We start from the raw sequence: 23,014 nt of genomic DNA on the forward strand, positions 1-23,014 counted from the left end.
GAGGAGGGAGTAGAGGGAGGTATGGAGGGTGTAGTATGTACCAGTGATGAGGAGGGAGTAGAGGGAGGTATGGAGGGTGTAGTATGTACCAGTGATGAGGAGGGAGTAGAGGGAGGTATGGAGGGTGTAGTATGTGCCAGTGATGAGGAGGGAGTAGAAGGAGGTATGGAGGATGTAGTATGTACCAGTGATGAGGAGGGAGTAGAGGGAGGTATGGAGGGTTTAGTATGTACCAGTGATGAGGAGGGAGTAGAGGGAGGTATGGAGGGTGTAGTATGTACCAGTGATGAGGAGGGAGTAGAGGGAGGTATGGAGGGTGTAGTATGTGCCAGTGATGAGGAGGGAGTAGAAGGAGGTATGGAGGATGTAGTATGTACCAGTGATGAGGAGGGAGGTATGGAGGGTGTAGTATGTACCAGTGATGGGGAGGGAGTAGAGGGAGGTATGGAGGGTGTAGTATGTACCAGTGATGAGGAGGGAGTAGAGGAAGGTATGGAGGGTGTAGTATGTACCAGTGATGAGGAGGGAGTAGAGGAAGGTATGGAGGGTGTATTATGTACCAGTGATGAGGAGGGAGTAGAGGAAGGTATGGAGGGTGTATTATGTACCAGTGATGGGGAGGGAGTAGAGGGAGGTATGGAGGGTGTAGTATGTGCCAGTGATGAGGAGGGAGTAGAGGAAGGTATGGAGGGTGTAGTATGTACCAGTGATGAGGAGGGAGTAGAGGGAGGTATGGAGGGTGTAGTATGTACCAGTGATGAGGAGGGAGGTATGGAGGGTGTAGTATGTACCAGTGATGAGGGAGTAGAGGGAGGTATGGAGGGCGTAGTATGTACCAGTGCTGGGGTTAAGCTGGTGTCTTTAGGACTGGTCACTGTGTTGGCTTTAGGACTGGTCACTGTGTTGGCTTTGTTGTTCGCCTGTAAAAGCAAGTAGTGTAGAGGGAACATCACACATCACATCACATCACAAACCTGACCTGACCTGACCTGGGTCAACTTTTATTTAGCTTTTAGCCTTACCTGGACAATGGAACCAACAGACAGACAGTCCCCTGATGTTTTATACTGTATCTAGATCCTACAGGGTTCAATAGACAGGACTATCTATACCAGAGTACTGAGATGGACTGACACAGGCTATCTATACCAGAGTACCGAGACAGGACTATCTATACCAGAGTACTGAGATGGACTGACACAGGCTATCTATACCAGAGTACTGAGACAGCTCTGACACAGGGCTATCTATACCAGAGTACTGACACAGGCTTATCTATACCAGAGTACTGAGACAGGACTATCTATACCAGAGTACTAAGAGAGCTCTGACACAGGACTATCTATACCAGAGTACTGAGACGGTCTGACACACGGCTATCTATACCAGAGTACTGAGAGAGCTCGGACACAGGGCTATCTATATCAGGGAACTGAGATGGACTGACACAGGACTATCTATACCAGAGTACTGAGACGGTTCTGACACAGGACTGTCTATACCGGAGTACTGACACAGGGCTCTCTATACCAGAGTACTGACACAGGGCTATCTATACCAGAGTACTGACACAGGACTATCTATACCAGAGTACTGAGACAGGGCTGACACAGGACAATCTATACCAGAGTACTGAGACAGGACTATCTATGCCAGAGTACTGAGACAGGGCTGTCTATACCAGAGTACTGAGACAGGGCTATCTATACCAGAGTACTGAGACAGGGCTGTCTATACCAGAGTACTGAGACAGGGCTGTCTAAACCAGAGTACTGAGACAGGGCTATCTATACCAGAGTACTGCCACAGGACTATCTATACCAGAGTACTGAGATGGCAGAACTTAGTGACTACAGGAAACCAGAGACAAAACTACAGGAAATGGGAGGAGAGGTTAACAGGTTATCAGTGGTTACAGAAAAAAACACAGGGCCAATCAGCATCCTACTCTCTATGTTACATTACAACACACAGGGCCAATCAGCATCCTACCCTCTATGTTACATTACAACACACAGGGCCAATCAGCATCCTACTCTCTATGTTAGTGCACTGCTTTCTGCAGAGGGCTCTGACCAAAGGTAGTGTACAACGTAGGGAACCAAAATGGAGCCATTTGGAACGCTGCCACAGAAACTCACCTTGACGGCGTCAGCCTTCTTGTTCAGCAGACTTTTGACTGCTGTAGAGAGGAAGGAAGGAAGGAAGGAAGGAAGGAAGGAAGGAAGGAAGGAAGGGAGGGAGGGAGAGAGAGAGAGAGAGAGAGAGGAAGGGGGAAGAGAGAGAGGAAGGGGGGGAGAGAGAGAGAGGAAGGGGGGAAGAGAGAGAGAGAGAGAGAGAGAGAGAGAGAGAGAGAGAGAGAGAGAGAGAGAGAGAGAGAGAGAGAGAGGAAGGGGGGAAGAGAGAGAGAGAGAGAGAGAGCGAGAGAGAGAGAGAGAGGAAGGTTAACACCAGTGTTTCTCACAGAGACAGAAAAGCCTCTATAGTGCAACAGGGCTGTGTTCATTAGACTCAAAACAAGAGGAAACGTTTTGAAACAACAACTAAATGGTTGAATCTGTCAAATGACAGAGACACGTTTCCTTGTGTTTCAAAACGTTTCAAATATACAGTGATATTAAAGTCATGGTATTAAAGTCAGTATTAAAGTCAGTATTAAAGTCAGTATTAAAGTAATGGTATTAAAGTCAGTATTAAAGTCATGGTATTAAAGTCATGGTATTAAAGTCAGTATTAAAGTCATGGTATTAAAGTCATGGTATTAAAGTCATGGTATTAAAGTCATGGTATTAAAGTCATGGTATTAAAGTCAGTATTAAAGTCATGGTATTAAAGTCAGTATTAAAGTCAGTATTAAAGTCATGGTATTAAAGTCATGGTATTAAAGTCATGGTATTAAAGTCAGTATTAAAGTCATGGTATTAAAGTCAGTATTAAAGTCATGGTATTAAGTCATGGTATTAAAGTTATGGTATTAAGTCATGGTATTAAAGTCATGGTATTAAAGTCATGGTATTAAAGTCATGGTATTAAGTCATGGTATCAAGTCATGGTATTAAGTCATGGTATTAAAGTAATGGTATTAAAGTAATGGTATTAAGTCATGGTATTAAAGTAATGGTATTAAAGCCATGGTATTAAAGTCATGGTATTAAAGTCATGGTATTAGAGTCAGTATTAAAGTCATGGTATTAAAGTCATGGTATTAAAGTCATGGTATTAAAGTCAGTATTAAAGTCAGTATTAAAGTCATGGTATTAAAGTCATGGTATTAAAGTCATGGTATTAAAGTCATGGTATTAAAGTCATGGTATTAAAGTCATGGTATTAAGTCATGGTATGAAAGTCATGGTATTAAGTCATGGTATGAAAGTCATGGTATTAAGTCATGGTATTAAAGTCATGGTATTAAGTCATGGTATTAAAGTCATGGTATTAAGTCATGGTATTAAATCATTGCATGCATCTGCATCGTCATGCTACAACATATTCTACATATAGTATATACTACATGAATACTGCATATATACTGTATATATACTACATGAAGTATTCTGTGGATGTGAATGTACTATATTCACTATTCATAATATACTGCATATATACTGTATATATACTACATGAAGTATTCTGTGGATGTACTATATTCACTATTCATAATATACTGCATACATACTGTATATATACTACATGAAGTATTCTGTTGATGTACTATATTCACTATTCATAATATACTGCATATATACTGTATATATACTACATGAAGTATTCTGTGAATGTACTATATTCACTATTCATAATATACTGCATATATACTGTATATATATACTACATGAAGTATTCTGTTGATGTACTATATTCACTATTCATAATATACTGCATATATACTGTATATATACCACATGAAGTATTCTGTGGATGTGAATGTACTATATTCACTATTCATAATATACTGCATATATACTGTGTATATACTACATGAAGTATTATGTGGATGTACTATATTCACTATTCATAATATACTGCATATATACTGTATATATAGTACATGAAGTATTCTGTGGATGTACTATATTCACTATTCATAATATACTGCATATATACTGTATATATACTACATGAAGTATTATGTGAATGTACTATATTCACTATTCATAATATACTGCATATATACTGTATATATACTACATGAAGTATTCTGTGGATGTGAATGTACTATATTCACTATTCATAATATACTGCATATATACTGTATATATATACTACATGAAGTATTCTGTGGATGTACTATATTCACTATTCATAATATACTGCATATATACTGTATATATACTACATGAAGTATTCTGTGGATGTGAATGTACTATATTCACTATTCATAATATACTGCATATATACTGTGTATATACTACATGAAGTATTATGTGGATGTACTATATTCACTATTCATAATATACTGCATATATACTGTATATATAGTACATGAAGTATTCTGTGGATGTACTATATTCACTATTCATAATATACTGCATATATACTGTATATATACTACATGAAGTATTATGTGAATGTACTATATTCACTATTCATAATATACTGCATATATACTGTATATATACTACATGAAGTATTCTGTGGATGTGAATGTACTATATTCACTATTCATAATATACTGCATATATACTGTATATATACTACATGAAGTATTCTGTGAATGTACTATATTCACTATTCATAATATACTGCATATATACTGTGTATATACTACATGAAGTATTCTGTGGATGTACTATATTCACTATTCATAATATACTGCATATATACTGTATATATATACTACATGAAGTATTATGTGAATGTACTATATTCACTATTCATAATATACTGCATATATACTGTATATATACCACATGAAGTATTCTGTGGATGTGAATGTACTGTATTCACAACATCCTGTTTATATACGGTGCATTAGGAAAGTATTCAGACCCCTTCACTTTTTTCCATATTTTGTTGGGTTACAGCCTCATTCTAAAATCCTCAGCAATCTGCACACAATACCCCATAATGGCAAAGTGAAAATAGGTTTTTAGAAATGTTTGCAAATGTATTAAAAATTATAAACAGATGCCGTATTTACATAAGTATTCAGACCCTTTGACTCTAAATTGAGTTCAGGTGCATCCTGTTTTCGTTGATCATCCTTGAGATGTTTCTACAACTTGATTGGAGTCCACCTGTGGTAAACTCAACTGATTCGACATGATTTGGAAAGGAACACACCTGTCTATATAAAATCCCAGAGTTGACAGAGCGAAAACAAAGCCACGAGGTCTGAAGGAATTGTCCGTAGAGCTCAGAGACAGGATTGTGTCGAGGCACAGATCTGGAGAAGGGTACCAAAACATTTCTGCAGCATAGAATGTCCCCAAGAACGCAGTGGCCTCTGAGTAAACTGAGCAATCGGCGGAGAAGGGCCTTGATCAGGGAAGTGACCAAGAACCCGATGGTCACTCTGACAGAGCTCCCATCTCTGTGGAGATGGGAGAACCTTCCAGAAGGACAACCATCTCTGCAGCACTCCACCAATCGGGCCTTTATGGTAGAGTGGCCAGACGGAAGCCACTCCTCAGTAAAAGGCACATGACAGCCCGCTTGGAGTTTGCCAAAAGGCACCAAAAGGATTCTCAGACCACATGAGAAACAAGATTTCAGTTGTGTTTTTAACATACGTTTTTGATTTGTTATTATGGGGTATTGTGTGTAGATTGATAAACAACAATTAAATCCATTTTAGAATAAGGCTGTAACGTAACAAAATGTGGATAAAGTCAAGGGATCTCCATACTTCCCAATGCAATGTGTATATATATATATATATATATATATATACTACATTCACTAATGTACTATTATAAAATCAAGATGTTTTAAAAGGGATTTTTACACTACTGAGTCGAACCAAACCAAGCTGTACTGAGCCGGCCTGGTTACGCATCCTCCATAGTTACTGTAACCGTGCCGACAAGAGACAATGAGACAAGAAAATATCAGAGCCAGCACAGTTTGGTTGGGATCGGCCCGATATTGTGTGAAAGGGGTAGAAGGGGTGTGACATGAGGCCCTGGCCACTGATTGGCTGACAGAGAGGAAGTGACATGAAACACTGGCCACTGATTGGCTGAGGGAGAGGAAGTGAGTACGTACCTCGACCACATCCCAAACAAAGGACGTAAAGAAATAAAAAAACAATTAAAAAGAAGAAAATGATTAATTGTAAAGAAAAAATAAAATCAGATTATTTAATTCTAAAGAAAAAAATGAATCAAAATAACTGCAAAACACCCAGATATGGGAAGTAAAGTGAAATTACTGTTAGAATTTTACACACAGACAGAGAGACAGAGAGAGAGAGAGGGAGAGAGACAGAGAGAGAGACAGAGAGAGAGACAGAGAGAGGGACAGAGAGAGAGACAGAGAGAGAGAGAGACAGAGAGAGAGAGACAGAGAGAGAGACACAGAGAGACAGAGAGAGAGACAGAGAGAGAGAGAGAGAGAGACAGAGAGAGAGACAGAGAGAGAGAGAGGGAGAGACAGAGAGATAGGGAGAGAGAGAGACAGAGAGAGAGGGAGAGAACAGAGAGAGAGCAGAGGACAGAGAGAGAGACAGAGAGAGAGACAGAGAGAGAGACAGAGAGAGAGAGACAGAGAGAGAGAGACAGAGAGAGAGACAGAGAGAGAGGGAGAGAACAGAGAGAGAGCAAAGGACAGAGAGAGAGACAGAGAGAGAGACAGAGAGAGAGACAGAGAGAGAGACAGAGAGAGAGAGAGAGAGAGACAGAGAGAGAGACAGAGAGAGAGCAAAGGACAGAGAGAGAGGGAGAGAACAGAGAGAGAGCAAAGGACAGAGAGAGAGACAGAGAGAGAGAGAGAGAGAGAGACAGAGAGAGAGAGAGAGACAGAGAGAGAGCAATGGACAGAGAGAGAGACAGAGAGAGAGAAAGAGAGAGAAAGAGACAGAGAGACAGAGAGAAAGACAGAGAGAAATAGACAGAGAGAGAGACAGAGAGAGAAAGACGGAGAGAAAGAGAGAAAGAGAGAGAAAGAGACAGAGAGAGAGGACAGAGAGAGAGAGAGACAGAGCAAGAGAGACAGAGAGAGACAGAAAGAGAGAGAGAGACAGAGAGAGAAAGACAGAGAGAAAGACAGAGCGAGAGAGAGACAGAGAGAGAGAGACAGAGAGAGAGACAGAGCGAGAAAGAGAGACAGAGAGAGAGAGAGAGGACACAGAGAGAGAGAGCGAAGGACAGAGAGAGAGCTAAGGACAGAGAGAGAGAGAGAAGGACGTACCTGAGAAGTTTTTTGTTACCAGCAGAGTGGTCAAAATGGCTCCCTGAAATAGTGGAGGGGACAGAAAGAAAGGAGGGAAGGATGGAGAGAGCAGAAAAAAGGAGGGGAGGAGAGAACAGAAAAGAGCAGGGGAGAAGAGAGCAGAATAGAGGAGGGGAAGAGAGAGCAGAATAGAGGAGGGGAGGAGAGAACAGAATAGAGGAGGGGAGGAGAGAGCAGAATAGAGTAGGGGAGGAGAGAGCAGAATAGAGGAGGGGAGGAGAGAACAGAATAGAGGAGGGGAGGAGAGAGCAGAATAGAGGAGGGGAGGAGAGAGCAGAATAGAGGGGAGGAGAGAGCAGAATAGAGGGGAGGAGAGAGCAGAAAAGAGGGGAGGAGAGAGCAGAATAGAGGAGGGGAGGAGAGAGCAGAATAGAGGAGGGGAGGAGAGAGCAGAAAAGAGGAGGGGAGGAGAGAGCAGAAAAGAGGGGAGGAGACAGATCAATTCACTGATTAAAGGTTGTTAGAAAATAGGAAAGCTAATAAAAAGAGAGAAGAAGAACAGCAGTGGTAGTATAGTCTCTACTGAAGGGCTGATCATTTCAAAGCAGGTGGAAAAGGGGGTGAGAAAGAGAAGGGTGTGTGCTTGGCTACATCCCAAAGGGTGCCCTATTGGGTGTGTGCTTGGCCACGTCCCAAAGGGTGCCCTAGTCCCTATAAAAGGGTGTGTGCTTGGCTACGTCCCAAAGGGTGCCCTAGTCCCTATAAAAGGGTGTGTGCTTGGCTACATCCCAAAGGGTGCCCTAGTCCCTATAAAAGGGTGTGTGCTTGGCTACATCCCAAAGGGTGCCCTAGTCCCTATAAAAGGGTGTGTGCTTGGCCACGTCCCAAAGGGTGCCCTAGTCCCTATAAAAGGGTGTGTGCTTGGCCACGTCCCAAAGGGTGCCCTAGTCCCTATAAAAGGGTGTGTGCTTGGCCACGTCCCAAAGGGTGCCCTAGTCCCTATAAAAGGGTGTGTGCTTGGCCACGTCCCAAAGGGTGCCCTAGTCCCTATAAAAGGGTGTGTGCTTGGCCACGTCCCAAAGGGTGCCCTAGTCCCTATAAAAGGGTGTGTGCTTGGCCACGTCCCAAAGGGTGCCCTAGTCCCTATAAAAGGTTGTGTACTTGGCTACGTCCCAAAGGGTGCCCTAGTCCCTATAAAAGGTTGTGTACTTGGCTACGTCCCAAAGGGTGCCCTAGTCCCTATAAAAGGTTGTGTACTTGGCTACGTCCCAAAGGGTGCCCTAGTCCCTATAAAAGGGTGTGTGCTTGGCTACGTCCCAAAGGGTGCCCTAGTCCCTATAAAAGGGTGTGTGCTTGGCTACATCCCAAAGGGTGCCCTAGTCCCTATAAAAGGGTGTGTGCTTGGCTACGTCCCAAAGGGTGCCCTAGTCCCTATAAAAGAGTGTGTGCTTGGCTACATCCCAAAGGGTGCCCTAGTCCCTATAAAAGGGTGTGTGCTTGGCTACGTCCCAAAGGGTGCCCTAGTCCCTATAGAAGGGTGTGTGCTTGGCTACGTCCCAAAGGGTGCCCTAGTCCCTATAAAAGGGTGTGTGCTTGGCTACGTCCCAAAGGGTGCCCTAGTCCCTATAAAAGGGTGTGTGCTTGGCTACGTCCCAAAGGGTGCCCTAGTCCCTATAAAAGGGTGTGTGCTTGGCTACGTCCCAAAGGGTGCCCTCTTCCCTATAAAAGGGTGTGTGCTTGGCTACGTCCCAAAGGGTGCCCTAGTCCCTATAAAAGGGTGTGTGCTTGGCCACGTCCCAAAGGGTGCCCTAGTCCCTATAAAAGGGTGTGTGCTTGGCTACGTCCCAAAGGGTGCCCTCTTCCCTATAAAAGGGTGTGTGCTTGGCTATGTCCCAAAGGGTGCCCTAGTCCCCATAAAAGGGTGTGTGCTTGGCTATGTCCCAAAGGGTGCCCTAGTCCCTATAAAAGGGTGTGTGCTTGGCTACATCCCAAAGGGTGCCCTAGTCCCTATAAAAGGGTGTGTGCTTGGCTACATCCCAAAGGGTGCCCTAGTCCCTATAAAAGGGTGTGTGCTTGGCTATGTCCCAAAGGGTGCCCTAGTCCCTATAAAAGGGTGTGTGCTTGGCTACATCCCAAAGGGTGCCCTAGTCCCTATAAAAGGGTGTGTACTTGGCTACATCCCAAAGGGTGCCCTAGTCCCTATAAAAGGGTGTGTACTTGGCTACATCCCAAAGGGTGCCCTAGTCCCTATAAAAGGGTGTGTGCTTGGCTACGTCCCAAAGGGTGCCCTAGTCCCTATAAAAGGGTGTGTGCTTGGCTACATCCCAAAGGGTGCCCTAGTCCCTATAAAAGGTTGTGTGCTTGGCTACGTCCCAAAGGGTGCCCTAGTCCCTATAAAAGGTTGTGTACTTGGCCACGTCCCAAAGGGTGCCCTAGTCCCTATAAAAGGTTGTGTACTTGGCCACGTCCCAAAGGGTGCCCTAGTCCCTATAAAAGGTTGTGTACTTGGCCACGTCCCAAAGGGTGCCCTAGTCCCTATAAAAGGTTGTGTGCTTGGCTACGTCCCAAAGGGTGCCCTAGTCCCTATAAAAGGGTGTGTGCTTGGCTACGTCCCAAAGGGTGCCCTAGTCCCTATAAAAGGGTGTGTACTTGGCTACGTCCCAAAGGGTGCCCTAGTCCCTATAAAAGGGTGTGTGCTTGGCTACGTCCCAAAGGGTGCCCTAGTCCCTATAAAAGGGTGTGTACTTGGCTACGTCCCAAAGGGTGCCCTAGTCCCTATAAAAGGGTGTGTACTTGGCTACGTCCCAAAGGGTGCCCTAGTCCCTATAAAAGGGTGTGTACTTGGCTACGTCCCAAAGGGTGCCCTAGTCCCTATAAAAGGGTGTGTACTTGGCTACGTCCCAAAGGGTGCCCTAGTCCCTATAAAAGGGTGTGTACTTGGCTACGTCCCAAAGGGTGCCCTAGTCCCTATAAAAGGGTGTGTACTTGGCTACGTCCCAAAGGGTGCCCTAGTCCCTATAAAAGGGTGTGTACTTGGCTATGTCCCAAAGGGTGCCCTAGTCCCTATAAAAGGGTGTGTACTTGGCTACGTCCCAAAGGGTGCCCTAGTCCCTATAAAAGGGTGTGTACTTGGCTATGTCCCAAAGGGTGCCCTAGTCCCTATAAAAGGGTGTGTGCTTGGCTACGTCCCAAAGGGTGCCCTAGTCCCTATAAAAGGTTGTGTGCTTGGCTACGTCCCAAAGGGTGCCCTAGTCCCTATAAAAGGGTGTGTGCTTGGCCACGTCCCAAAGGGTGCCCTAGTCCCTATAAAAGGTTGTGTGCTTGGCTACGTCCCAAAGGGTGCCCTCTTCCCTATAAAAGGTTTGTGTGCTTGGCTACGTCCCAAAGGGTGCCCTAGTCCCTATAGAAGGGCACTACTCTTTTTAATTAAAGGATATTTATTGTGATATTTTCTTTTTGACAATAATAATAAACAGAAACAGAACCGTAGAATTAAATAACAAACGACCAATGGTTGGAAAGTCCTTTTGATCAGACCTCTATGGGCCTTGTAGTAGTATAGGGAATAGGGAATAGGGAATAGGGTATAAGGAATAGGGAATAGGGTATAAGCAATAGGGAATAGGGTATAAGGAATAGGGAATAGGGTATAAGGAATAGGGAATAGGGTATAAGGAATAAGGAATAGGGTATAAGGAATAAGGAATAGGGTACAAGGTATAGGGAATAGGGTATAAGGAATAGGGTATACGGAATAGGGAATAGGGAATAGGTTATAGGGTATAAGGAATAAGGAATAGGGTACAAGGTATAGGGAATAGGGTATAAGGAATAGGGTATACGGAATAGGGAATAGGGAATAGGTTATAGGGTATAAGGAATAGGGAATAGGGAATAGGGTATAAGGAATAGGGAATAGGGAATAGGGTATAAGGAATAGGGAATAGGGAATAGGGAATAGGGTATAAGGAATAGGGAATAGGGAATAGGGTATAAGGAATAGGGAATATGGAATAGGGTATAGGGTATAAGGAATAGGGAATAGGGAATAGGGAATAGGGAATAGGGAATAGGGTATAAGGAATAGGGAATAGGGTATAAGGAATAAGGAATAGGGTACAAGGTATAGGGAATAGGGTATAAGGAATAGGGTATACGGAATAGGGAATAGGGAATAGGTTATAGGGTATAAGGAATAAGGAATAGGGTACAAGGTATAGGGAATAGGGTATAAGGAATAGGGTATACGGAATAGGGAATAGGGAATAGGTTATAGGGTATAAGGAATAGGGAATAGGGAATAGGTTATAGGGTATAAGGAATAGGGAATAGGGAATAGGGTATAAGGAATAGGGAATAGGGAATAGGGAATAGGGTATAAGGAATAGGGAATAGGGAATAGGGAATAGGGTATAAGGAATAGGGAATAGGGTATAAGGAATAGGGAATATGGAATAGGGTATAGGGTATAAGGAATAGGGAATAGGGAATAGGGAATAGGGTATAAGGAATAGGGAATAGGGAATAGGGTATAAGGAATAGGGAATAGGGAATAGGGTATAAGGAATAGGGAATAGGGAATAGGGTATAGGATATAAGGAATAGGGAATAGGGAATAGGGAATAGGGTATAAGGAATAGGGAATAGGGAATAGGGTATAAGGAATAGGGAATAGGGAATAGGGTATAGGGTATAAGGAATAGGGAATAGGGAATAGGGAATAGGGTATAAGGAATAGGGAATAGGGTATAAGGAATAAGGAATAGGGTACAAGGTATAGGGAATAGGGTATAAGGAATAGGGTATACGGAATAGGGAATAGGGAATAGGTTATAGGGTATAAGGAATAAGGAATAGGGTACAAGGTATAGGGAATAGGGTATAAGGAATAGGGTATACGGAATAGGGAATAGGGAATAGGTTATAGGGTATAAGGAATAGGGAATAGGGAATAAGGAATAGGGAATAGGGTATAAGGAATAGGGATTAGGGAATAGGGAATAGGGTATAAGGAATAGGGAATAGGGAATAGGGTATAAGGAATAGGGAATAGGGGATAGGGTATAGGGTATAAGGAATAGGGAATAGGGAATAGGGAATAGGGTATAAGGAATAGGGAATAGGGTATAGGGTATAAGGAATAGGGAATATGGAATAGGGTATAGGGTATAAGGAATAGGGAATAGGGTACAAGGTATAGGGAATAGAGTATAGGGTACAGGGAATAGGGTATAGGGTATAAGGAATAGGGTATAAGGTATAGGGAATAGAGTATAGGGTACAAGGAATAGGGTATAGGGTATAAGGAATAGGGTATAAGGTATAGGGAATAAAGTATAGGGTACAGGAAATAGGGTATAGGAAATATGGAATAGGGTATAGGGAATAGGGTATAGGGAATAGAGCTCTGGGTATACAGTAGTGCATAGTATAGGGAATAGGGTATAGGGAACAGGAAATAGGGTATAGGGAATAGGGTATAGAGCTCTGGGTAGACAGTAGTGCATGGTATAGGGAATAGGGTATAAGGAATATGGTATTGGGAACAGGGAATAGGGTATAGAGTTCTGGGTAGACAGTAGTACATTGTATAGGGAATAGGGTATAGGGAATAAGGAATAGGGTATATGGAATAGGGTATAGAGTTCTGGGTAGACAGTAGTACATTGTATAGGGAATAGGGTATAGGGAATAAGGAATAGGGTATATGGAATAGGGTATAGGGTATAGGGTATAGAGCTCTGGGAAGGCAATAGTACATGGTATAGGGTATAGAGATCTGGTTAGACACGGTATAGGGGGAATAGGGTATAGAGCTCTGTGTAGACAGTAGTACATGGTATAGGGAATAGGGTATAGGGAATAGGGTATAGGGTATAGAGCTCTGGGTAGGCAATAGTACATGGTATAGGGAATAGGGTATAGGGAATAAGGAATAGGGAATAGAGATCTGGTTAGACATGGTATAGGGAATAGGGTATAGAGCTCTGGGTAGACAGTAGTACATGGTATAGGGAATAGGGAATAGAGTATAGGGAATAGGGTATAGGGAGAGACACATCCCTTGAGTCTCTGAATAGAACAGAGGACAGTGAAAGAGTTAGTGTTACCTTGAGTTTTCTCCTGGCGTTGAACTTCTTCAGACACTCCACAGTCTCCTGTCTGTGCATCATGGAAGCTACAGTGGACCGTTGCTGCAGACAGAGAACGTCATGTTTACTGTTCATTTTATATTGTGTTGTTTTTTTCACTTTTTGTATATTATCTACTTCCACTTGCTTTGGGCAATGTTAACACATGTTTCCCATGCCAATAAAGCCCCTTGAATGTAGTTGAATTGAGAGAGAATGTTATTTTTTACAGGGGATTCCATTGAGACCTCGGATCTCATTTCCAATGGTGCCGTGAGGACAACAATTCCAATAATCAATATGATCAATACAATAAGCAGTACAAATATTTAAACTACAAGATACAGTAACAGATACAGATACATTAAATTAAATTTAATCAAAACAATTACACATCTTATTAGGGGTTTAAACTGCCCTAGTGGTCCCGGGGAACCCAGACGAGGAGAGCTCATTCATCATTAGGGGTTTAAACTGCCCTAGTGGTCCCGGGGAACCCAGACGAGGAGAGCTCATTCATCATTAGGGGTTTAAACTGCCCTAGTGGTACCGGGGAACCCAGACGAGGAGAGCTCATTCATCATTAGGGGGTTTAAACTGCCCTAGTGGTACCGGGGAACCCAGACGAGGAGAGCTCATTCATCATTAGGGGGTTTAAACTGCCCTAGTGGTACCGGGGAACCCAGACGAGGAGAGCTCATTCATCATTAGGGGGTTTAAACTGCCCTAGTGGTACCGGGGAACCCAGACGAGGAGAGCTCATTCATCATTAGGGGGTTTAAACTGCCCTAGTGGTACCGGGGAACCCAGACGAGGAGAGCTCATTCATCATTAGGGGGTTTAAACTGCCCTAGTGGTACCGGGGAACCCAGACGAGGAGAGCTCATTCATCATTAGGGGGTTTAAACTGCCCTAGTGGTACCGGGGAACCCAGACGAGGAGAGCTCATTCATCATTAGGGGTTTAAACTGCCCTAGTGGTACCGGGGAACCCAGACGAGGAGAGCTCATTCATCATTAGGGGGTTTAAACTGCCCTAGTGGTACCGGGGAACCCAGACGAGGAGAGCTCATTCATCATTAGGGGGTTTAAACTGCCCTAGTGGTACCGGGGAACCCAGACGAGGAGAGCTCATTCATCATTAGGGGGTTTAAACTGCCCTAGTGGTACCGGGGAACCCAGACGAGGAGAGCTCATTCATCATTAGGGGGTTTAAACTGCCCTAGTGGTACCGGGGAACCCAAATCTCAGTGCTCATTCATCATTAGGGGTTTAAACTGCCCTAGTGGTACCGGGGAATCCAAATCTCAGTGAACTCATTCATCATTAGGGGTTTAAACTGCCCTAGTGGTACCGGGGAACCCAGACGAGGAGAGCTCATTCATCATTAGGGGGTTTAAACTGCCCTAGTGGTACCGGGGAACCCAGACGAGGAGAGCTCATTCATCATTAGGGGTTTAAACTGCCCTAGTGGTACCGGGGAACCCAGACGAGGAGAGCTCATTCATCATTAGGGGGTTTAAACTGCCCTAGTGGTACCGGGGAACCCAGACGAGGAGAGCTCATTCATCATTAGGGGGTTTAAACTGCCCTAGTGGTACCGGGGAACCCAGACGAGGAGAGCTCATTCATCATTAGGGGGTTTAAACTGCCCTAGTGGTACCGGGGAACCCAGACGAGGAGAGCTCATTCATCATTAGGGGGTTTAAACTGCCCTAGTGGTACCGGGGAACCCAAATCTCAGTGCTCATTCATCATTAGGGGTTTAAACTGCCCTAGTGGTACCGGGGAATCCAAATCTCAGTGAACTCATTCATCATTAGGGGTTTAAACTGCCCTAGTGGTACCGGGGAATCCAAATCTCAGTGAACTCATTCATCATTACGGGTTTAAACTGCCCTAGTGGTACCGGGGAACCCAAATCTCAGTGAACTCATTCATCATTAGGGGTTTAAACTGCCCTCGTGGTACCGGGGAACCCAAATCTCAGTGCTCATTCATCATTAGGGGTTTAAACTGCCCTAGTGGTACCGGGGAACCCAGACGAGGAGAGCTCATTCATCATTAGGGGTTTAAACTGCCCTAGTGGTACCGGGGAACCCAGACGAGGAGAGCTCATTCATCATTAGGGGTTTAAACTGCCCTAGTGGTCCCGGGGAACCCAGACGAGGAGAGCTCATTCATCATTAGGGGTTTAAACTGCCCTAGTGGTCCCGGGGAACCCAGACGAGGAGAGCTCATTCATCATTAGGGGTTTAAACTGCCCTAGTGGTCCCGGGGAACCCAGACGAGGAGAGCTCATTCATCATTAGGGGTTTAAACTGCCCTAGTGGTCCCGGGGAACCCAGACGAGGAGAGCTCATTCATCATTAGGGGTTTAAACTGCCCTAGTGGTCCCGGGGAACCCAGACGAGGAGAGCTCATTCATCATTAGGGGTTTAAACTGCCCTAGTGGTACCGGGGAACCCAGACGAGGAGAGCTCATTCATCATTAGGGGGTTTAAACTGCCCTAGTGGTACCGGGGAACCCAGACGAGGAGAGCTCATTCATCATTAGGGGGTTTAAACTGCCCTAGTGGTACCGGGGAACCCAGACGAGGAGAGCTCATTCATCATTAGGGGGTTTAAACTGCCCTAGTGGTACCGGGGAACCCAGACGAGGAGAGCTCATTCATCATTAGGGGGTTTAAACTGCCCTAGTGGTACCGGGGAACCCAGACGAGGAGAGCTCATTCATCATTAGGGGGTTTAAACTGCCCTAGTGGTACCGGGGAACCCAGACGAGGAGAGCTCATTCATCATTAGGGGTTTAAACTGCCCTAGTGGTACCGGGGAACCCAGACGAGGAGAGCTCATTCATCATTAGGGGGTTTAAACTGCCCTAGTGGTACCGGGGAACCCAGACGAGGAGAGCTCATTCATCATTAGGGGGTTTAAACTGCCCTAGTGGTACCGGGGAACCCAGACGAGGAGAGCTCATTCATCATTAGGGGGTTTAAACTGCCCTAGTGGTACCGGGGAACCCAGACGAGGAGAGCTCATTCATCATTAGGGGGTTTAAACTGCCCTAGTGGTACCGGGGAACCCAAATCTCAGTGCTCATTCATCATTAGGGGTTTAAACTGCCCTAGTGGTACCGGGGAATCCAAATCTCAGCGAACTCATTCATCATTAGGGGTTTAAACTGCCCTAGTGGTACCGGGGAACCCAGACGAGGAGAGCTCATTCATCATTAGGGGGTTTAAACTGCCCTAGTGGTACCGGGGAACCCAGACGAGGAGAGCTCATTCATCATTAGGGGTTTAAACTGCCCTAGTGGTACCGGGGAACCCAGACGAGGAGAGCTCATTCATCATTAGGGGGTTTAAACTGCCCTAGTGGTACCGGGGAACCCAGACGAGGAGAGCTCATTCATCATTAGGGGGTTTAAACTGCCCTAGTGGTACCGGGGAACCCAGACGAGGAGAGCTCATTCATCATTAGGGGGTTTAAACTGCCCTAGTGGTACCGGGGAACCCAGACGAGGAGAGCTCATTCATCATTAGGGGGTTTAAACTGCCCTAGTGGTACCGGGGAACCCAAATCTCAGTGCTCATTCATCATTAGGGGTTTAAACTGCCCTAGTGGTACCGGGGAATCCAAATCTCAGTGAACTCATTCATCATTAGGGGTTTAAACTGCCCTAGTGCTACCGGGGAATCCAAATCTCAGTGAACTCATTCATCATTACGGGTTTAAACTGCCCTAGTGGTACCGGGGAACCCAAATCTCAGTGAACTCATTCATCATTAGGGGTTTAAACTGCCCTCGTGGTACCGGGGAACCCAAATCTCAGTGCTCATTCATCATTAGGGGTTTAAACTGCCCTAGTGGTACCGGGGAACCCAGACGAGGAGAGCTCATTCATCATTAGGGGTTTAAACTGCCCTAGTGGTACCGGGGAACCCAGACGAGGAGAGCTCATTCATCATTAGGGGTTTAAACTGCCCTAGTTGTCCCGGGGAACCCAGACGAGGAGAGCTCATTCATCATTAGGGGTTTAAACTGCCCTAGTGGTCCCGGGGAACCCAGACGAGGAGAGCTCATTCATCATTAGGGGTTTAAACTGCCCTAGTGGTCCCGGGGAACCCAGACGAGGAGAGCTCATTCATCATTAGGGGTTTAAACTGCCCTAGTGGTACCGGGGAACCCAGACGAGGAGAGCTCATTCATCATTAGGGGGTTTAAACTGCCCTAGTGGTACCGGGGAACCCAGACGAGGAGAGCTCATTCATCATTAGGGGGTTTAAACTGCCCTAGTGGTACCGGGGAACCCAGACGAGGAGAGCTCATTCATCATTAGGGGGTTTAAACTGCCCTAGTGGTACCGGGGAACCCAGACGAGGAGAGCTCATTCATCATTAGGGGGTTTAAACTGCCCTAGTGGTACCGGGGAACCCAGACGAGGAGAGCTCATTCATCATTAGGGGGTTTAAACTGCCCTAGTGGTACCGGGGAACCCAGACGAGGAGAGCTCATTCATCATTAGGGGTTTAAACTGCCCTAGTGGTACCGGGGAACCCAGACGAGGAGAGCTCATTCATCATTAGGGGGTTTAAACTGCCCTAGTGGTACCGGGGAACCCAGACGAGGAGAGCTCATTCATCATTAGGGGGTTTAAACTGCCCTAGTGGTACCGGGGAACCCAGACGAGGAGAGCTCATTCATCATTAGGGGGTTTAAACTGCCCTAGTGGTACCGGGGAACCCAGACGAGGAGAGCTCATTCATCATTAGGGGGTTTAAACTGCCCTAGTGGTACCGGGGAACCCAAATCTCAGTGCTCATTCATCATTAGGGGTTTAAACTGCCCTAGTGGTACCGGGGAATCCAAATCTCAGTGAACTCATTCATCATTAGGGGTTTAAACTGCCCTAGTGGTACCGGGGAACCCAGACGAGGAGAGCTCATTCATCATTAGGGGGTTTAAACTGCCCTAGTGGTACCGGGGAACCCAGACGAGGAGAGCTCATTCATCATTAGGGGTTTAAACTGCCCTAGTGGTACCGGGGAACCCAGACGAGGAGAGCTCATTCATCATTAGGGGGTTTAAACTGCCCTAGTGGTACCGGGGAACCCAGACGAGGAGAGCTCATTCATCATTAGGGGGTTTAAACTGCCCTAGTGGTACCGGGGAACCCAGACGAGGAGAGCTCATTCATCATTAGGGGGTTTAAACTGCCCTAGTGGTACCGGGGAACCCAGACGAGGAGAGCTCATTCATCATTAGGGGGTTTAAACTGCCCTAGTGGTACCGGGGAACCCAGACGAGGAGAGCTCATTCATCATTAGGGGGTTTAAACTGCCCTAGTGGTACCGGGGAACCCAGACGAGGAGAGCTCATTCATCATTAGGGGGTTTAAACTGCCCTAGTGGTACCGGGGAACCCAAATCTCAGTGCTCATTCATCATTAGGGGTTTAAACTGCCCTAGTGGTACCGGGGAATCCAAATCTCAGTGAACTCATTCATCATTAGGGGTTTAAACTGCCCTAGTGCTACCGGGGAATCCAAATCTCAGTGAACTCATTCATCATTACGGGTTTAAACTGCCCTAGTGGTACCGGGGAACCCAAATCTCAGTGAACTCATTCATCATTAGGGGTTTAAACTGCCCTCGTGGTACCGGGGAACCCAAATCTCAGTGCTCATTCATCATTAGGGGTTTAAACTGCCCTAGTGGTACCGGGGAACCCAGACGAGGAGAGCTCATTCATCATTAGGGGTTTAAACTGCCCTAGTGGTACCGGGGAACCCAGACGAGGAGAGCTCATTCATCATTAGGGGTTTAAACTGCCCTAGTGGTCCCGGGGAACCCAGACGAGGAGAGCTCATTCATCATTAGGGGTTTAAACTGCCCTAGTGGTCCCGGGGAACCCAGACGAGGAGAGCTCATTCATCATTAGGGGTTTAAACTGCCCTAGTGGTCCCGGGGAACCCAGACGAGGAGAGCTCATTCATCATTAGGGGTTTAAACTGCCCTAGTGGTACCGGGGAACCCAGACGAGGAGAGCTCATTCATCATTAGGGGGTTTAAACTGCCCTAGTGGTACCGGGGAACCCAGACGAGGAGAGCTCATTCATCATTAGGGGGTTTAAACTGCCCTAGTGGTACCGGAGAACCCAGACGAGGAGAGCTCATTCATCATTAGGGGGTTTAAACTGCCCTAGTGGTACCGGGGAACCCAGACGAGGAGAGCTCATTCATCATTAGGGGGTTTAAACTGCCCTAGTGGTACCGGGGAACCCAGACGAGGAGAGCTCATTCATCATTAGGGGGTTTAAACTGCCCTAGTGGTACCGGGGAACCCAGACGAGGAGAGCTCATTCATCATTAGGGGTTTAAACTGCCCTAGTGGTACCGGGGAACCCAGACGAGGAGAGCTCATTCATCATTAGGGGGTTTAAACTGCCCTAGTGGTACCGGGGAACCCAGACGAGGAGAGCTCATTCATCATTAGGGGGTTTAAACTGCCCTAGTGGTACCGGGGAACCCAGACGAGGAGAGCTCATTCATCATTAGGGGGTTTAAACTGCCCTAGTGGTACCGGGGAACCCAGACGAGGAGAGCTCATTCATCATTAGGGGGTTTAAACTGCCCTAGTGGTACCGGGGAACCCAAATCTCAGTGCTCATTCATCATTAGGGGTTTAAACTGCCCTAGTGGTACCGGGGAATCCAAATCTCAGTGAACTCATTCATCATTAGGGGTTTAAACTGCCCTAGTGGTACCGGGGAACCCAGACGAGGAGAGCTCATTCATCATTAGGGGGTTTAAACTGCCCTAGTGGTACCGGGGAACCCAGACGAGGAGAGCTCATTCATCATTAGGGGTTTAAACTGCCCTAGTGGTACCGGGGAACCCAGACGAGGAGAGCTCATTCATCATTAGGGGGTTTAAACTGCCCTAGTGGTACCGGGGAACCCAGACGAGGAGAGCTCATTCATCATTAGGGGGTTTAAACTGCCCTAGTGGTACCGGGGAACCCAGACGAGGAGAGCTCATTCATCATTAGGGGGTTTAAACTGCCCTAGTGGTACCGGGGAACCCAGACGAGGAGAGCTCATTCATCATTAGGGGGTTTAAACTGCCCTAGTGGTACCGGGGAACCCAAATCTCAGTGCTCATTCATCATTAGGGGTTTAAACTGCCCTAGTGGTACCGGGGAATCCAAATCTCAGTGAACTCATTCATCATTAGGGGTTTAAACTGCCCTAGTGGTACCGGGGAATCCAAATCTCAGTGAACTCATTCATCATTACGGGTTTAAACTGCCCTAGTGGTACCGGGGAACCCAAATCTCAGTGAACTCATTCATCATTAGGGGTTTAAACTGCCCTCGTGGTACCGGGGAACCCAAATCTCAGTGAACTCATTCATCATTAGGGGTTTAAACTGCCCTAGTGGTACCGGGGAACCCAAATCTCAGTGAACTCATTCATCATTAGGGGTTTAAACTTCCCTAGTGGTACCGCGGAACCCAAATCTCAGTGAACTCATTCATCATTAGGGGTTTAAACTGCCCTAGTGGTACCGGGGAACCCAAATCTCAGTGAACTCATTCATCATTAGGGGTTTAAACTGCCCTAGTGGTACCGGGGAATCCAAATCTCAGTGAACTCATTCATCATTAGGGGTTTAAACTGCCCTAGTGGTCCTGGGGAACCCAAATCTCAGTGAACTCATTCATCATTAGGGGGTTTAAACTGCCCTAGTGGTACCGGGGAACCCAGACGAGGAGAGCTCATTCATCATTAGGGGGTTTAAACTGCCCTAGTGGTACCGGGGAACCCAAATCTCAGTGCTCATTCATCATTAGGGGTTTAAACTGCCCTAGTGGTACCGGGGAATCCAAATCTCAGTGAACTCATTCATCATTAGGGGTTTAAACTGCCCTAGTGGTACCGGGGAATCCAAATCTCAGTGAACTCATTCATCATTACGGGTTTAAACTGCCCTAGTGGTACCGGGGAACCCAAATCTCAGTGAACTCATTCATCATTAGGGGTTTAAACTGCCCTCGTGGTACCGGGGAACCCAAATCTCAGTGAACTCATTCATCATTAGGGGTTTAAACTGCCCTAGTGGTACCGGGGAACCCAAATCTCAGTGAACTCATTCATCATTAGGGGTTTAAACTTCCCTAGTGGTACCGCGGAACCCAAATCTCAGTGAACTCATTCATCATTAGGGGTTTAAACTGCCCTAGTGGTACCGGGGAACCCAAATCTCAGTGAACTCATTCATCATTAGGGGTTTAAACTGCCCTAGTGGTACCGGGGAATCCAAATCTCAGTGAACTCATTCATCATTAGGGGTTTAAACTGCCCTAGTGGTCCTGGGGAACCCAAATCTCAGTGAACTCATTCATCATTAGGGGGTTTAAACTGCCCTAGTGGTACCGGGGAACCCAGACGAGGAGAGCTCATTCATCATTAGGGGTTTAAACTGCCCTAGTGGTACCGGGGAACCCAAATCTCAGTGAACTCATTCATCATTAGGGGTTTAAACTGCCCTAGTGGTACTGGGGGACCCAATTCTCAGTGAACTCATTCATCATTAGGGGTTTAAACTGCCATAGTGGTACCGGGGGACCCAGACGAGGAGAGCTCAAACTAAAAAGAGGAATTACCTTTAACTTAGTGGAGACAAGAGGGACCTCAAGAGTTAACCAACACTTATATTGATTTAGTTCAACTGGGAAGTTTGTAAACAAAGTGGGAGTAATGAAGAGATCTACGAGACTTTACCGAGGGACCAGACAACCTTCTGATTCAGGATGTAGTGATGAGATCTACGGGACTTTACCGAGGGACCAGACAACCTTCCGATTCAGGATGTAATGAAGAGATCTACGAGACTTTACTGAGGGACCAGACAACCTTCTGATTCAGGATGTAATGAAGAGATCTACGGGACTTTACCGAGGGACCAGACAACCTTCTGATTCAGGATGTAGTGATGACTAATGAAGAGATCTACGGGACTTTACAGAGGGACCAGGCAACGTTCTGATTCAGGATGTAATGATGAGTAATGAAGAGATCTACGAGACTTTACTGAGGGACCAGACAACCTTCTGATTCAGGACCAGACAACCTTCTGATTCAGAATGTAATGATGAGTAATGAAGAGATCTACGGGACTTTACAGAGGGACCAGGCAACGTTCTGATTCAGGATGTAATGATGAGTAATGAAGAGATCTACGGGACTTTACTGAGGGACCAGGCAACCTTCTGATTCAGGATGTAATGAAGAGATCTACGGGACTTTACCGAGGGACCAGACAACCTTCTGATTCAGGATGTAGTGATGACTAATGAAGAGATCTACGGGACTTTACAGAGGGACCAGGCAACGTTCTGATTCAGGATGTAATGATGAGTAATGAAGAGATCTACGAGACTTTACTGAGGGACCAGACAACCTTCTGATTCAGGACCAGACAACCTTCTGATTCAGAATGTAATGATGAGTAATGAAGAGATCTACGGGACTTTACTGAGGGACCA

The 23,014-nt window shown here is 45.8% G+C and overlaps 1 protein-coding gene across 15 annotated transcripts in view; it reads right to left on the reverse strand.

The window, feature by feature from the left end:
- Window positions 1-23,014, reverse strand: part of LOC118936807 (calcium/calmodulin-dependent protein kinase type II delta chain) — a 99,035-nt gene that overhangs the window by 36,055 nt on the left and 39,966 nt on the right. For 6 of the 15 annotated variants that reach the window (XM_090188293.1, XM_090188295.1, XM_090188290.1 and 3 more), the window contains 4 exons: window positions 13,443-13,526; window positions 7,351-7,393; window positions 2,142-2,179; window positions 837-920 (listed from right to left, as the gene is read on the reverse strand). In XM_090188293.1, the coding sequence (XP_090044419.1) occupies window positions 837-920; window positions 2,142-2,179; window positions 7,351-7,393; window positions 13,443-13,526 (249 nt within the window). Of the gene's footprint in view, window positions 1-836; window positions 921-2,137; window positions 2,183-7,350; window positions 7,394-13,442; window positions 13,527-23,014 lie in introns of those variants that run through there. The other 9 variants (XM_090188294.1, XM_090188289.1, XM_090188291.1 and 6 more) reach the window with 3 other exon arrangements.

The sequence above is a fragment of the Oncorhynchus mykiss genome, chromosome 10 (genome assembly GCF_057628025.1).
Source record: "Oncorhynchus mykiss isolate SJ-2025 chromosome 10, ASM5762802v1, whole genome shotgun sequence".
Classification (NCBI taxonomy): domain Eukaryota; kingdom Metazoa; phylum Chordata; class Actinopteri; order Salmoniformes; family Salmonidae; genus Oncorhynchus; species Oncorhynchus mykiss.